At 55.2% G+C, this 12,112-nt stretch overlaps 2 protein-coding genes across 3 annotated transcripts; both read left to right on the plus strand.

Annotated features, from left to right (window-relative positions):
• Positions 1 to 4,095, plus strand: FXYD1 (FXYD domain containing ion transport regulator 1). The gene is made up of 8 exons (XM_080643699.1): positions 1 to 121; positions 1,237 to 1,301; positions 1,778 to 1,810; positions 2,302 to 2,376; positions 2,679 to 2,715; positions 3,554 to 3,603; positions 3,792 to 3,843; positions 3,961 to 4,095. The coding sequence occupies exons 2-7, from the start codon at positions 1,241 to 1,243 to the stop codon at positions 3,812 to 3,814; spliced, it is 279 nt and encodes a 92-aa protein (XP_080499825.1). The 5' UTR covers positions 1 to 121; positions 1,237 to 1,240; the 3' UTR covers positions 3,815 to 3,843; positions 3,961 to 4,095.
• A 185-nt stretch (positions 4,096 to 4,280) lies between these two features.
• On the plus strand, positions 4,281 to 11,887 carry FXYD7 (FXYD domain containing ion transport regulator 7). 2 transcript variants are annotated; one of them, XM_080643695.1, is made up of 6 exons: positions 4,281 to 4,417; positions 7,887 to 7,916; positions 9,494 to 9,568; positions 9,711 to 9,753; positions 9,947 to 9,987; positions 11,481 to 11,887. In XM_080643695.1, exons 1-6 carry the CDS (start codon positions 4,387 to 4,389, stop codon positions 11,501 to 11,503), a joined length of 243 nt encoding a protein of 80 aa, XP_080499821.1. In that variant the 5' UTR covers positions 4,281 to 4,386; the 3' UTR covers positions 11,504 to 11,887. The 2 variants fall into 2 exon arrangements, with proteins under 2 accessions (XP_080499821.1, XP_080499822.1); XM_080643696.1 differs by having other exon boundaries at positions 9,711 to 9,744.
• The last annotated feature ends 225 nt before the right edge of the window (positions 11,888 to 12,112 follow it).

Here is a 12,112-nt window from a genome sequence, read left to right on the forward strand (position 1 = left end):
GGGGCTGGGAGGGGAGATCGCTGGGGGCGGTGCATACAGCTCTGGGCCAGGGGTTCCAAAGTGCTTGCCCGGTCACACCAGACTTGGGGGCCTGCTTCCAGCAGGGGACAGCCTGATTGGGGTGAGCGTCCCCTACCCCTCCCCTCCCGGCCTCACCCCTCGCCTAGCTGGGCAGCCTATTTTGGGAGCAGGAGTGGCCAGTCCCTGGCTTCCCAGGCAGGCCAAACCTAAGAGAAATGCAGTATGTTTGGGACATTTGCTTGTCCCAGGGGTGGGAGTATTGGTGCAACTTCTCCCTTCCTTGCTGTTGCCCCTGGCTGGTGTGGGTTGTGGACGTTTATGTGTGTAGGATGGGTTGGTCACTGTTTAGGTGCACTGGAGGCCTAGATGAGGACTAATATATGCCTGACTGTGTCTCCACCCCATATCCTGCTCCAACTAAAAGTGTAGGGGTACCGGACGGGTGCGTATCCATTTCAGCCCCACTGTGTGTGTGTGTGTGTGTGCGTGTGCGTGTGTGTGTGTGTGTGTGTGTGTGTGCGCCCGCCCTTGCCCCTGGCATCTGTCTTTTCCCTCATGTCACTTGCCTGGTGTTGTCTGTTTGTGAAAGATGTCACCCAGAGGTAGGTGGAGGGGATATATTTTTCCCTTTTCTCATTGTTCCCAGAAGAGGAGAAGGGGTGGCCTTTTCCCCAGCAGGATTGTGCCTGACCCCAAGGAGGGGAAGGAAGGCTGTTGCCATGGTGGCCTGTACGAGGCAAATTCCTCCAGAGTGAAGTGGGAGATATTTATACCCAGGGTCAGGCAGAGAGCGGCTGTCAGGGCCAGGGCAGCAGAGCTGGGATATTTCGGACACAGCTAGGGAATGGTGGGCAGGTGGGCCCTTGGGCATGTTCATCCCTTGCAGTGTATCTGTCTGTCCATCTGGGTGGGGTGAGGCCTCCCGCTCTCCACTAGAGTGGGTGGGGGAATCTGCGGCCTGCTGTGGGGAGGCCCAGGCTGCAGGAGATCCCCGTGGGCAGTGTGTGTTTCACCCCCGTCCTTGTGGCCATGTGACCCCATTTTGTGGGTTGATTTGGTGACACTGTGTCCTGTGAAGCAGGGGGTGCCCCTGTTACTCAGGGTGCATGCCAAATGCTTTTGGAATTAAGTCCCTCTCTGACTTAACCCCTTGGGTTCAGGCCCCAATGGTGGGGGAACAAGGGTACACATTTCCTAACTCTTGGTGTCCTCCAGGACAATGGCATCTCTCGACCACATCTTGGTTCTCTGTGTGGGTCTCCTTGCCATGGCTAGAGCAGGTGAGTCTGGGGAGGCAGCCCACTACCCCCCTCAGACCCAGGGTGGCAGGAGTTGGGGAAACCCTGCTAGAGAACCAAGCTGGAGACTCCAACCTAACCTGAGTCAGTTGGGGCACTGGGAAAGTGGGGGTCTCACATGGGGTGCAGTAACAGGCTAGTACGTGGGGGAGGAGGGAGGATGCCCAGGTCAGGCAAAGGGTGGGATGGTGGCTGGTTTCCCCAGAATGGTAGAATCAGAGACAACCTGTAATGAGATGGGGAGCTGGAGCAGTTAGGGGCTCCCTACCCTACCCCACCCAGGGCGGTGCAGAGAAGGTAGCTAAGACCCGGAGAGGGCAAGTAGCTTGCTCAGGGTTCAACTGTTCCCCAGCTCTCAGCCCAGGAAGGTAGAGCCCCCCAAAAGGGTCTTTTTATGCCCCTCCTTGTCCAAGGAGCCCAGGAAGCATCCAACCCCTGATTTCTCTTTCTCTTTCCAGAAGCTCCACAGGAACATGACCCATTCACCTACGGTGAGGGAGGGGGTAGCATCTGTCTTTGGGAATAGGGGCAGGGGGCTGGGTTTGCCTGTCTTGTCCTCATTCTCTCTCTCTCTCTCTCTCTCTCTCTCTCTCTCTCTCTCTCGCTCTCGCTCTCGCTCTCGCTCTCGCTCTCTCTGTGGGCCTCTGTCTCTATTTGATCCCTCTCTGGTTCTCTGCTTCTCTTTCTCCTTTTACCTCTCAGTATCTGCGGCCCATCCTCTGCTGCTTCCTGCCCTTTCTCCTCTCCCTGTCCCTCTCATCCTCTCCACCGTCCTCCCTGCACTGCCCACCTCCTTCCCTTCCTTCGCTCTCCTCTCCCTGATCCATCTCCTCCGTCCTCCCATACCTGCTCCTTTCTGATTGATCTTCTTTCTCCTCTCCTCCTCCTCATCCTTCCTCCTTGCTCCCTCCTCCCCATTTTGCCCTTCTCCTGTCCTTCTTCCTCCCCTCCCTGCCCTCACCCTCCTCCCTGCTGCCCATAGACTATCAATCCCTGAGGGTCGGAGGCCTCGTCATCGCCGGGGTCCTCTTCATTCTGGGAATTCTCATCATCCTCAGTGAGTGCCCCCACGGCCTCCAGCCAGGTTCTCCGGCTTTACACCCCAGTCCCACCCGTCCCCGCCCCACCCCGCCTTCAACCCCGCCCTATTTCCACTTCTGCCCTCCCTGTTCTGCCCCGCCCAGGCACTGCCCCATTTTGTCCCAGCCCCATCCCATCCTCGACCCCGCCCACCTAGACTCCCGCCCTTGGCCCCGCCCCCGACTCCACCCTCGCTAGCACCAGCTGGAGCCAGAGTGCCCCTCGGTGCCCGCCTAGATGGACTCTCAGCCCTGTCTTCCCCCCACTCCCTATCCACAGGCAGAAAGTGCCGGTGCAAATTCAACCAGCAGCAGAGGTAAGAGGCCCTCCAGCGCTCATTCACTTACTCCCGCTCTACGGGGGCTCTGAGGGTGAAGCAGAAGCCCACCCAACCCACAGCAGGAGACCCGTCAGCAAATCTGTACCAAGCGCCTGCTAGGTGCCACGCCCCAAGCCAGGTTCTGGGACCCAGCAATGAATTAACTGCCCTCCCTGCCCGGCCGAGCTCCCAGCCCCGGGGGCGGCGGCTGGAGGTGCCAAGGGCTCCACAAATACAAAGTCATGCGCGCGGTGCGCGCGGCGAAAGCGCACGGAAGAGTGAGATCAGCACTTGGTGGCCCAGTTTAGCTCGGTCTTGTTGCTAGCTCTTTGCTTCGTCGTTAAATAAAAATGTAAAGCCCAGACAATGCGAAAGTACAAGTACCTTCTCCATGTGAAAACCATTACAGATGTTATTATAAATAATAGCCAGGATTTACTGGGCGTGTCCCACGTGCCAGAGGCCGTTGCGTTGTATCTTATTTACCGTCCGCGCCACCCCTCGGAGGCAGGTGCCGTTGTTAACCTCATTTTACAGAGGCGAACACGAGGCGCAGGGAGGTAGATCATCCCACTAGAAGAGGCCATCTCGAGGCAGTCTGCCCCTCAAGTCCCTTTGGTGCCCCGTCCCCCACCAACTCCCAGTCCTTTCCCCGGGAGGTACTTACTGGTACCCGCAGGAACGCCTCCTGGGCGCCCCTGAATTCTGGCGGAACCCAAGCCTGCTGCTTCCCCCCCTCGGCCTCAGGGCACACGGGTCTGTAGAAGGAGGGCTGCCTCGGCGTGGCTGCCTCTCTCCTTTCCCATTCCCAATTCCTCTGCGTCTCTATTCCCAGGACTGGGGAACCTGATGAAGAGGAGGGAACTTTCCGCAGCTCCATCCGCCGTGAGTTTGGGGAGACTTCGGATGTTTGGGGATGAGGGTTGGTTCCAAGAACCGCATTCCTGGCCCTCTCCGGGCGTGTGGAGGATGGGGACTGATCTCAAACTGGAGGGCGGGGATTTCTCTGCCGCTCCCCACTCCACATTAGCCGGGGTACTCTCCTGACACCCGAACTCTGTGTTCCCCCTCAGGTCTGTCCAGCCGCAGGCGGTAGAAACACTTGGCACCATGGAGCCCAGCCAGGTCCTGCAGCTCTGTCTAGGCCGGGCAGGGAGCGGGAGGCGCGGGGGGCGGGGGGGCCCGAAGGGCTGAGGCAGGGGGCTGGGGAACACGCCTGACTCATCCTTTTCACCCGCACAGGATTCCCCTGGCACCTGATGCCTCCCACCCACCGCCCGCGGCCACTGCCACCTGGACTGCTCTACTTCCTAGCCCAGACCCACCGACTCCTCTCTGCCGCCCCGCCTGACAATAAAACGTGTTTTTCTCTCCTGACAGCATTTTGTCGATGTCAGTTCCTCTGCGCGGAAGCCTAGGCAGGCACCCCCTAGGCCCCGGCAGGGGGCGCCCCCACCCTTGGGGAAGGGGCGGAGACCTCGGCAGTGGGCGGGGGCGGGGGCGGGGGTGGCCTGGACGGAGGCGGGCTCTCCGGGCCCCCATTGGCTACAGCCCCCCCCAACACCAGGGCTCCCCCATCTCCCCCAGACATCAGTCCATCGGTCTTCCAGCTGCCGCAGCCGTGCCTTCACCGTTTCGGCATCCAGCCTCCCCCTGCTCCAGCCCGGCATGGCGACCCCAACCCAGGCCCCCACCAAGGGTGAGCGTCGCCTGGGGAAAGGGTGCAGGGGGGCTCTGAGGTCTTAGAGCTTCGGAGAGAGGATCTGAGGAGATATCAGTACTGGAAAGGGAGGGGAGAGGGGAAGGGGATGTCCGTTCCCCCATGGGCGGAGGCCCCTGCAGTGCACCCCTTGGCGCCCCCTGGGCCTCTTGGGCACCCTCTCCCAGTGGTGTCCCTCCTGTGCGAGACCCCTGGTGGGAGAGCGGCAGTCGGGAAAGGATGCTCGGACCGGTAGCTATGGCAACCGGGTGGCTGATCCTGCACAGCACAGCATGGTAGTGGACTGCGAAGAGATGGGCTTTGAGGGTGGGAGCTGATGGGTCAGCAGCCACGGAGGTTCTCGCCCTTTTCAAATGGGTAGAGGGGAGGGGTCATATCCCTCTTTTTCCCAGCGCTAGCTTCTGTGGTGGGAAAGCCTGCCGGGCAGGTTCAGGGAAAGGGAGAAAAAGGAGCAGACAGGGGGATGGAGGAAGTGAGAGATGGAGAGAGATAGAAAGGAATATAGCAAGAGACTGACTGAGCCTGAAGGAGATAGAAAGGGGTCAAGGGAGACAGGAGACCCAGAGTCAGAGACCCAGAAAGACAGATATGAGACTCAGAGAGATTCCAGGAGAGTGAAGGGGAGAGGCAGAGACAAACAGGGAAACGCAGAGAAATAGAAGATCAGAGACCGAGAGATAGAGGGAATGAGGCAACTGTGGAGAGGGATGCATAGAGAAAGACACAGGAGGTGAGAGAGAGATAGACCCAAATCGCCAGAGAGGAATGGAGAGAGAGGAGGAAGGGCAGCACAGGGTGGGGCCTGATCTGCTGCAGCAGCCCCCCAGGGCAGGAATGGGTGAAAGGTCCCTCCTTTCCAGCCCTCATTCAGGGGTCTTGTCTGGACTAGAGGGTGCACTTGGGTGCACATAGATGCTCCTCCCCACCTCCATCCAACCACAGCGATGTGCATTTCACACCCATTAACCCAGTTATATGCACCCGCTTAAACACTCTCTCTCTCCTAAGAGCCTCCTTTCCTTTCCTGAGCCTGCTTCTTCAGAAGAGCAAGGGAAGAATGGTTTAATTGAGGGTTGGGGGCAGAGGAAGGGTTCCCAGCGCCGAGCGCAGGGCCAGGGGATAAGGCTAGCGGTGCTGAGGAAACCCCACTCCACTCCAATCTTTCCCTCCCTGCCCCCTTTCCCGGCAGGCAGGGGCTGCTGCACCGAGCCGTATCTGCAGAATTGGAAGCAGGGCGGGGTGGAGGGGGGGGCCTGCAGTGGCTGGAAACCACCCTGGGGAGAGGGGGCTGGGCTGAACTGGCATGCCTGGCGGGAGCCCAGGGCTTCTTTTCATGGAGGTGGTTAGCAGGATCGATGACAGTAGGCGGCCCAAGGTGGGAGGACAGATGCCTCAGCCACCGCCCCCCCCCCACCTTTTCCCCAGCCACACCATCAGCGGAGGACCACAGGTTTTGGGGAACCCCAGGAGGAAAAGTATGGTGTGTCTTGCAAACTGCTTAAGGAAACTAAATAATGGATTGTTGGGAGGGGAGGGAAGGGGAGAGAAAGGTGAAGTCTCTCCCCAACCTGTCACAGAGCAGGAGGGAGAGTTGGGGGACAAACATGGAATGCAGGAGATCCACTGGGCCTGGGTCCCTTATTCCTGAGAAGAACCCTCAACTTGGCCAGAAGCCAGCCCTGGGGAGGGGCAACAAAGGGAGGTACAAAGGGAGCAGAGGGAGTCAAGATTGGCTCCAGAGTTAGAAACCCAACCCCTAAGCCCCCACAGAACCCCACCCGCCTGAGGTGCCTGAGCCCACTACCTCTCTTCACTTATCAAGATGCCCCAGTTACCATAGCAACCACCTCCTTCCTCTTGTCTCTGGCAACTGGCCAGGAGTGGTGCACATTCCTTTTCCTGCCTCCTGGCTCCACCCTTAGCCCAGCCTAGCCCTGAGGACCCAGATTGCTGGGGTAGCAGGAACCAGAAGAACATGGAGACAGAGCAGCCAGGGAAGAACCAAAGAGGATTCTAGGACAGGCACCACCCAGCGGGTTCCTGATGGTTTGGGTAGGGACGGTATATGGAAACACAGGCAACAAAAAGCAGGATAACCCAATTGCTCTACCGAAGACTCTCTTCCCTCTTTGAAGACTGAACAGAGAATGGAGAAGGGTGAACTTGCACATTGTGTGAATCAGTGCTCTTCAGGGTCTTGTCTAGGTGCCACCTGTATTAGTCAGTTTAGGCTAGAGCATTTAGGGTAACAAATAGTACCAAAAATCTCAGTGGCTTCTGACAACCAAGGTTTATTTCTCACTTATACTATTCATCAATCACAGGTCAGCTGGGGACCTCATTCACCAATGAACACTGGAGCGGTTACCATCCTGAACATTCATGTCACCAGGTCAAAGTCAACAGGGAGATCTTGTCTGGGCTCGTAAATGCTCCAGCCTGGAAGTGAGGGTGACATTTCCACTCACAGTTCATTGGCCAGGATTAGTCACATGACTCCTCCCCCCACATCAAGGCAGCCATCTCTCCCTGAGCCTGGAAGGGGAAGAACACTAACGACAACACCTGCCATTGCTAGCACCCCTCCCCTAGCGGTGCCCTAGAATTCTGCCCTAGACACGGCAGACTGTACTAAGAGCTGTCGGAGGAATTCAGGAGCCATCAGATGGGTTCCTGAATGGGAAGGATGTTCTGAGTTCTCCTGAAGGAGAATATAGTTTAGGACAAGGAGAAAAGAAAATCCACACACATACATATTTTACCCACACATTAACATTTATGAAATCAGGGTGAGTTTTCTAAAAGATGGGTATGTTTCATGTTGTACAGTTACATTCATATTCATGCATAACACACGCCCTGGAAAAGCTACTACAAAATCAATTATGAATCTTAAAATTAGTAATGCCTTAGAAATAAGTGATATAAACACATTATATATAGCAGAATATAGGGTATATTATAGGACAGCTCCCTGTGCTGGACTTGGTGGCAGAAGCAAGTGGATGAGAGCAGTAGCTACAGTGGCTGCCTTTTGGAGCTCAATGACTGAGAGGTCTCAGGGAGTGTTCAGGGGAAGGTGACACACTCAGCAGCCCATCGGTGAGATTGGAGTCTCTTCACCCCCAGCACCATATGCACTTGGGATTATCTATATGCTTTCAGGAAATGAATCCATCATTTGCAAAAGACCTCCACAAGGGCCTAGGGCCAGGACTGTACAAGGGAAGGTATCAACCAATGGATTAAGTGGGAGCTGGAATCCATCCTGTGCTTCACTCTTCAAACCTTGAAGCTCCATCACCCAGAGCAAGGGGTCTCTCTTTATCTGATTTCTACACAGAAACCATTAGGCCAGTGGCCCCATCTGGATCCTCATATATGTTAAGAAACTCAGTGTTGAAATATTTTTTTCCCTCTCTCTCTTTCTCTGCCTTCCTTCCTACAGTTCCTCAGGAACCTGACCCATTTCACTATGGTGAGTGGCAGATTCTGTGATAAGAGCACCTGGGGATGGATGAAGGTGGCTGCTGATCCCCATGGGTCACTGCTGAAGTGACTTCAGTTGTGGCTGATATGTGCTGGGCTACTAGCCATGGGACCATGTGGGTACAGCTCACAATGGCTGGGCTCATGGAGGGCAGAATCAAATTGGGGTACCTTCTCTGGGCTCCTTCAGGCTTCACCAGAACTCTGGGCTGGTGTGCATTGGAGTCACCAGAGTAGCAAACAAGTCTGAGATTTGCCTGGATTTGAATCCTGGCTTATCCACTCACTGGCCGTGTTGCCTTTCTTAACCCTTCTGTAAATAAGGGAAAGTAATAGTTTCCACCTAAGAGAATTGTGAGAAAGATTTACTTGGATGATGCCATTAAATCATTCCCACAACATGGAAGCTCAAAGAAGCTACCTGCAGGTCCAGCAGACCTGGTCCCTGTTCCCTCTCCAAACAGCCCTGCTTCTGCCTTCGCTCGCTCACACTGTTCTTGCAACAAGCCACGTGCTTGCCCACCTCCGGGTCTTTGCACTTGCTCTTGCTCTGGCAGAAGTAGTCCTCCTCTAGCTCTTCACACAGCTGGCGAAGGCTCCTCTTCCTTCCTCAGGCCTCAGTCAATACTGACTGCTCTGATAGGACAGGCCCTCCCTAATCCCAGGCACACCACGGCTACACATGGTCACATGACTCAGTTTTTGGTTTTGTTTTGTTCAGTGCTTTAGCACAATGATAAAGTCAACTCCCTGAGGGCAGCGGCCTGGACCACTGCTGATACAGAGTGGGTGTCCTAAAAATTAATATTTTAAAAAATAGTTACTGCAGTATAGTTAGACAAGAATAATTCTTATGTAGGGAAGAATTAGATTAAAGTGTTGAGAAGATGATGGGAAATTCTAAATAGGATAGCCAGAGAAGGTTTTACTGACATTTGAATAAAGCCCAGAAGTTAGTATGGGAGGGATATTTGGGGGAAGATCTTTCAGGTAGAGGAACAGCAAGTGCATGACTCTGAGGTAGGACCATGCCTGATATGCTCCAGGAATAGCAGGGAGACTAGTGTGCCCAGGGTTAAGGGTTGAGGGGAAGTGGAGTGGGGTGAAGTCTGAGAAGGAACAGAGACTAGATCTTATAGGGCCCTGTGGACTGTGATGAGGACTGGCTTTTACTTGGAGTGCAATAAAAATGGGGAGGGGAAGGGGCAGCTCTGAGGGAGGAGGACCCTGATCTGACTCAGGTGCTACCCTATGGCTGGGGGGAGGGAGACCATAGAGAAGGTTGCTTGCTGCAGTAGTCCAGAAGGGTGACAATGGTGGACAGGACCAGGGAGAAGGCAGTAGAAGGAGGTCCAGAGGAAGGGGTCAGGGAGAGAGAGGACGAGGGGAGCTATGTCATCTTCACACTCTCCCACTGGAGGAGCCTCCAGCATAGACTGCAGCATCCCTGCATTTTGGGACCCTGGCTGGGCAATCTGAAGACTGGCTGGGCAGGGGGGGGGGGGGGTGAGGTGGTGGTGGTGCTGAATGCTACCTTACCTTGATGTCCCCCATTATCTTTCCCAGACTATGACACCGTGCAGACCGTGGGCATGACTCTGGCCACCATATTGTTCCTGCTGGGCATCCTCATCATCATCAGTAAGTGTGTCTCTCTCCTGGAATCTAAAACCCTCAAAGAGGCCACCTCCGTGGTCAGGCACCAGGTACAGAGTACCCCTGCTGGCTCTCAACCAGACCCTTATGTCCTGTCTTCTTGTTCTGTCTATCTCTCTCCTAACAGGCAAGAAGGTGAAGTGCAGGAAGGCGGACTCCAGGTCTGAGAGGTCTGGCAGCAGTGGGAAGAGAGGGGAGAAGGGTGGGAACAGAAGGGCCCAGGGCTAGCCTGTGTTCCACATAAACCTGTGGCTATTGAGCCTCTTTTTTAAAAAATTAATTAGACGTTATATAACTTACTAAGTGATCATCCCAATAAATCTCAAATCCTTTTGCTTTTCTTTCTCATCTTTGTTTCCACAGCCCAACATGCAAGTCCTGTAAGTCGGAGCTTCCCTCTTCAGGTGAGGGTGAGAAAGTGTGTGGTTCTGGGAGGAGGACAGGTGGGAGCAGAAAAGGGAGTCATTAAGAGGGGAGTTGCACTGTATGTCCCTAAGAATGGGGCCACCAACCCAATAGATGGACATGAGATATTCAGTAGGAGCTGAGATCCTGCAGATCAAAATGTTAAACCGTGGCTAGTCAGCGGGATGTCAAATGTCCTAGAGTCCACTAAACCTCCCAGACACAAGTGCACAAGCTTATAAAAGCAAGGATGAGCTAATTCCCCAGCGTAGAAAGCCAGAAGCCTGGGAAGAGAGCGGCCCCACAAGGGAAAAGGACTTCCGCAGTCAGAATGAAGACAGAGTTGAGTACTAGAGAAGCAGAAAGACAGATGTTTTCCAGACTTAATTGCTCAATTTGGAAGATCTAGAATGTAATGAAAGAGAAAAGAGGAACTGAGGGCAGGAAGGGGTGAAGGAAGGAAGGGCTTTTGAATAATAGTATCAAAATGACAAAAGGAGAGAGGTATGGGATGCAGATTTTTAAAAACTGATGTAAGTAGTATGAGGTGAAACAACGGAAAGGGATAAAGAGCAGAGGGGATTGAGGGTGTGGGGGGTACAGGAGAGGGTGAGGAAGAGGGGGATGGAGGTGGGGGAGGATGGAATATAGGAGGGATGGGTGCAGAGGGGAGTAGGAAGGTGGGGGTACTGCAGGGGGAGAGTGGGTGCAGGTGGATGCAAGGTGTAAAGGGAGATGGAGAGAGATATAGGCCGTGGAGGGGGATAAGCTTGTAGAGAAAGATTGTGACTCCTTGGGAGTGTTAATTTTAATTATGTAAAAATATCTTGACCTGTTTTTATTGGACCTGCATCCTCTCCAGGGATATTTAGAAGAATCAGATGGGAATCTCTCTACCTCTTATAAAGTTCTTGTAACTAAAAAGTGGGCTTTGGGGTACTCAATATTTTGGGGGATTTGGTGGCAGATTTCATGTGTTTCATGAGACTTTCTTTTAATGAGACTTAAAAGCATTGAGGGGACACTCTGTGGATGACTTGGGGGGCGGGGGGAGGCCCTGATGCCTGGGCCGTTCTGAGGGTATGTGCAGGATTCTGACCCTCCAGTTGAGTGACGGTCCCATGTGGGTGGGAACAGGAGATTTCCGGTTGTGCCCCAATGTTCCGGAGGCCAGGTGTGGGGAAGGGCGAGGGTAGAGGCTCCCTTTCTGACAGGGGGGAGCCCCAGAGAAGCCCAAGCTGGGTCAGGGAGTCTCCGTGCAGGTACAGGTGTATTCCCCTCAATGACAGTGTCTATAGGGCAGGACAGAGACACACAGGCGTCCCTGCATGGACCACACATCAGGGAGCGGGAGGCAAGACAACTCCCTGGCGCTGTCTCAAAAGTGTCAGTTCTTGGGGGTCTGCATTCCATGGTGGGGATGAGGGCTCACTGGCTCTGGGGAGGGGATGCTCTAGTCATTGACCTAAACTGTCTCTCTCCCTCTCTCCAGCCCCGGGAGGTGGCGGTGTGTAAAGCCAGCCTCCGCACCTCCACTGCTGTCCCTGCCTGAGTGTGGGAGCCTGAGGACCGGGTGGAGGTGGTGGGGACCCCAGCTTTGCGCTGCTGGGAGCGCTCCCCGGAATGAGCCGCCCCACCCACCCCGAGGCTGGAGCCGCTGCACCCTGCTGCCCCTCCCCAGGCCTTGGCAATGACGACCCCCCAAAGAGCCCATCTGCATCCCAGATACAGGGACTCGGGTCTCCAGCTCCTGGAATCCGAGAGCCCACCCCCTGATCCGCAGAGTTCCCGGGTACTGCCCCCCCTGCACCTCCTCGTCTCCTCCCCAAAGATCCGTCCTCCTGCACCCTCGGTGTCTGTGTCCTGAGCTGAATAAATGTGCATTTGGTTTTTCCCCTGTTCTGTCTGTGTGCTCTCATCTGTGGGGACCAAATGTGGGAGGAGCAAAACTGAACCTGGGGAGCCCTCGCCTAAGTCCCCAAGTGGTCCCTCCTTCTTCCTCTTCCCCAGCAGCCTCCTCCTCTTTCTAGGATTCCTTTCCCCTCCCTCAACTCCCTCTGGGCTGTGCCCTTTCCGCCTCCTCCTCTGGAGACCCTAATAGATGCCCCCCTTCTCGCCAGCCCC

The sequence above is a fragment of the Plecotus auritus genome, assembly GCF_963455305.1.
Source record: "Plecotus auritus genome assembly, chromosome: 10".
NCBI classification, from domain to species: Eukaryota; Metazoa; Chordata; class Mammalia; order Chiroptera; family Vespertilionidae; genus Plecotus; species Plecotus auritus.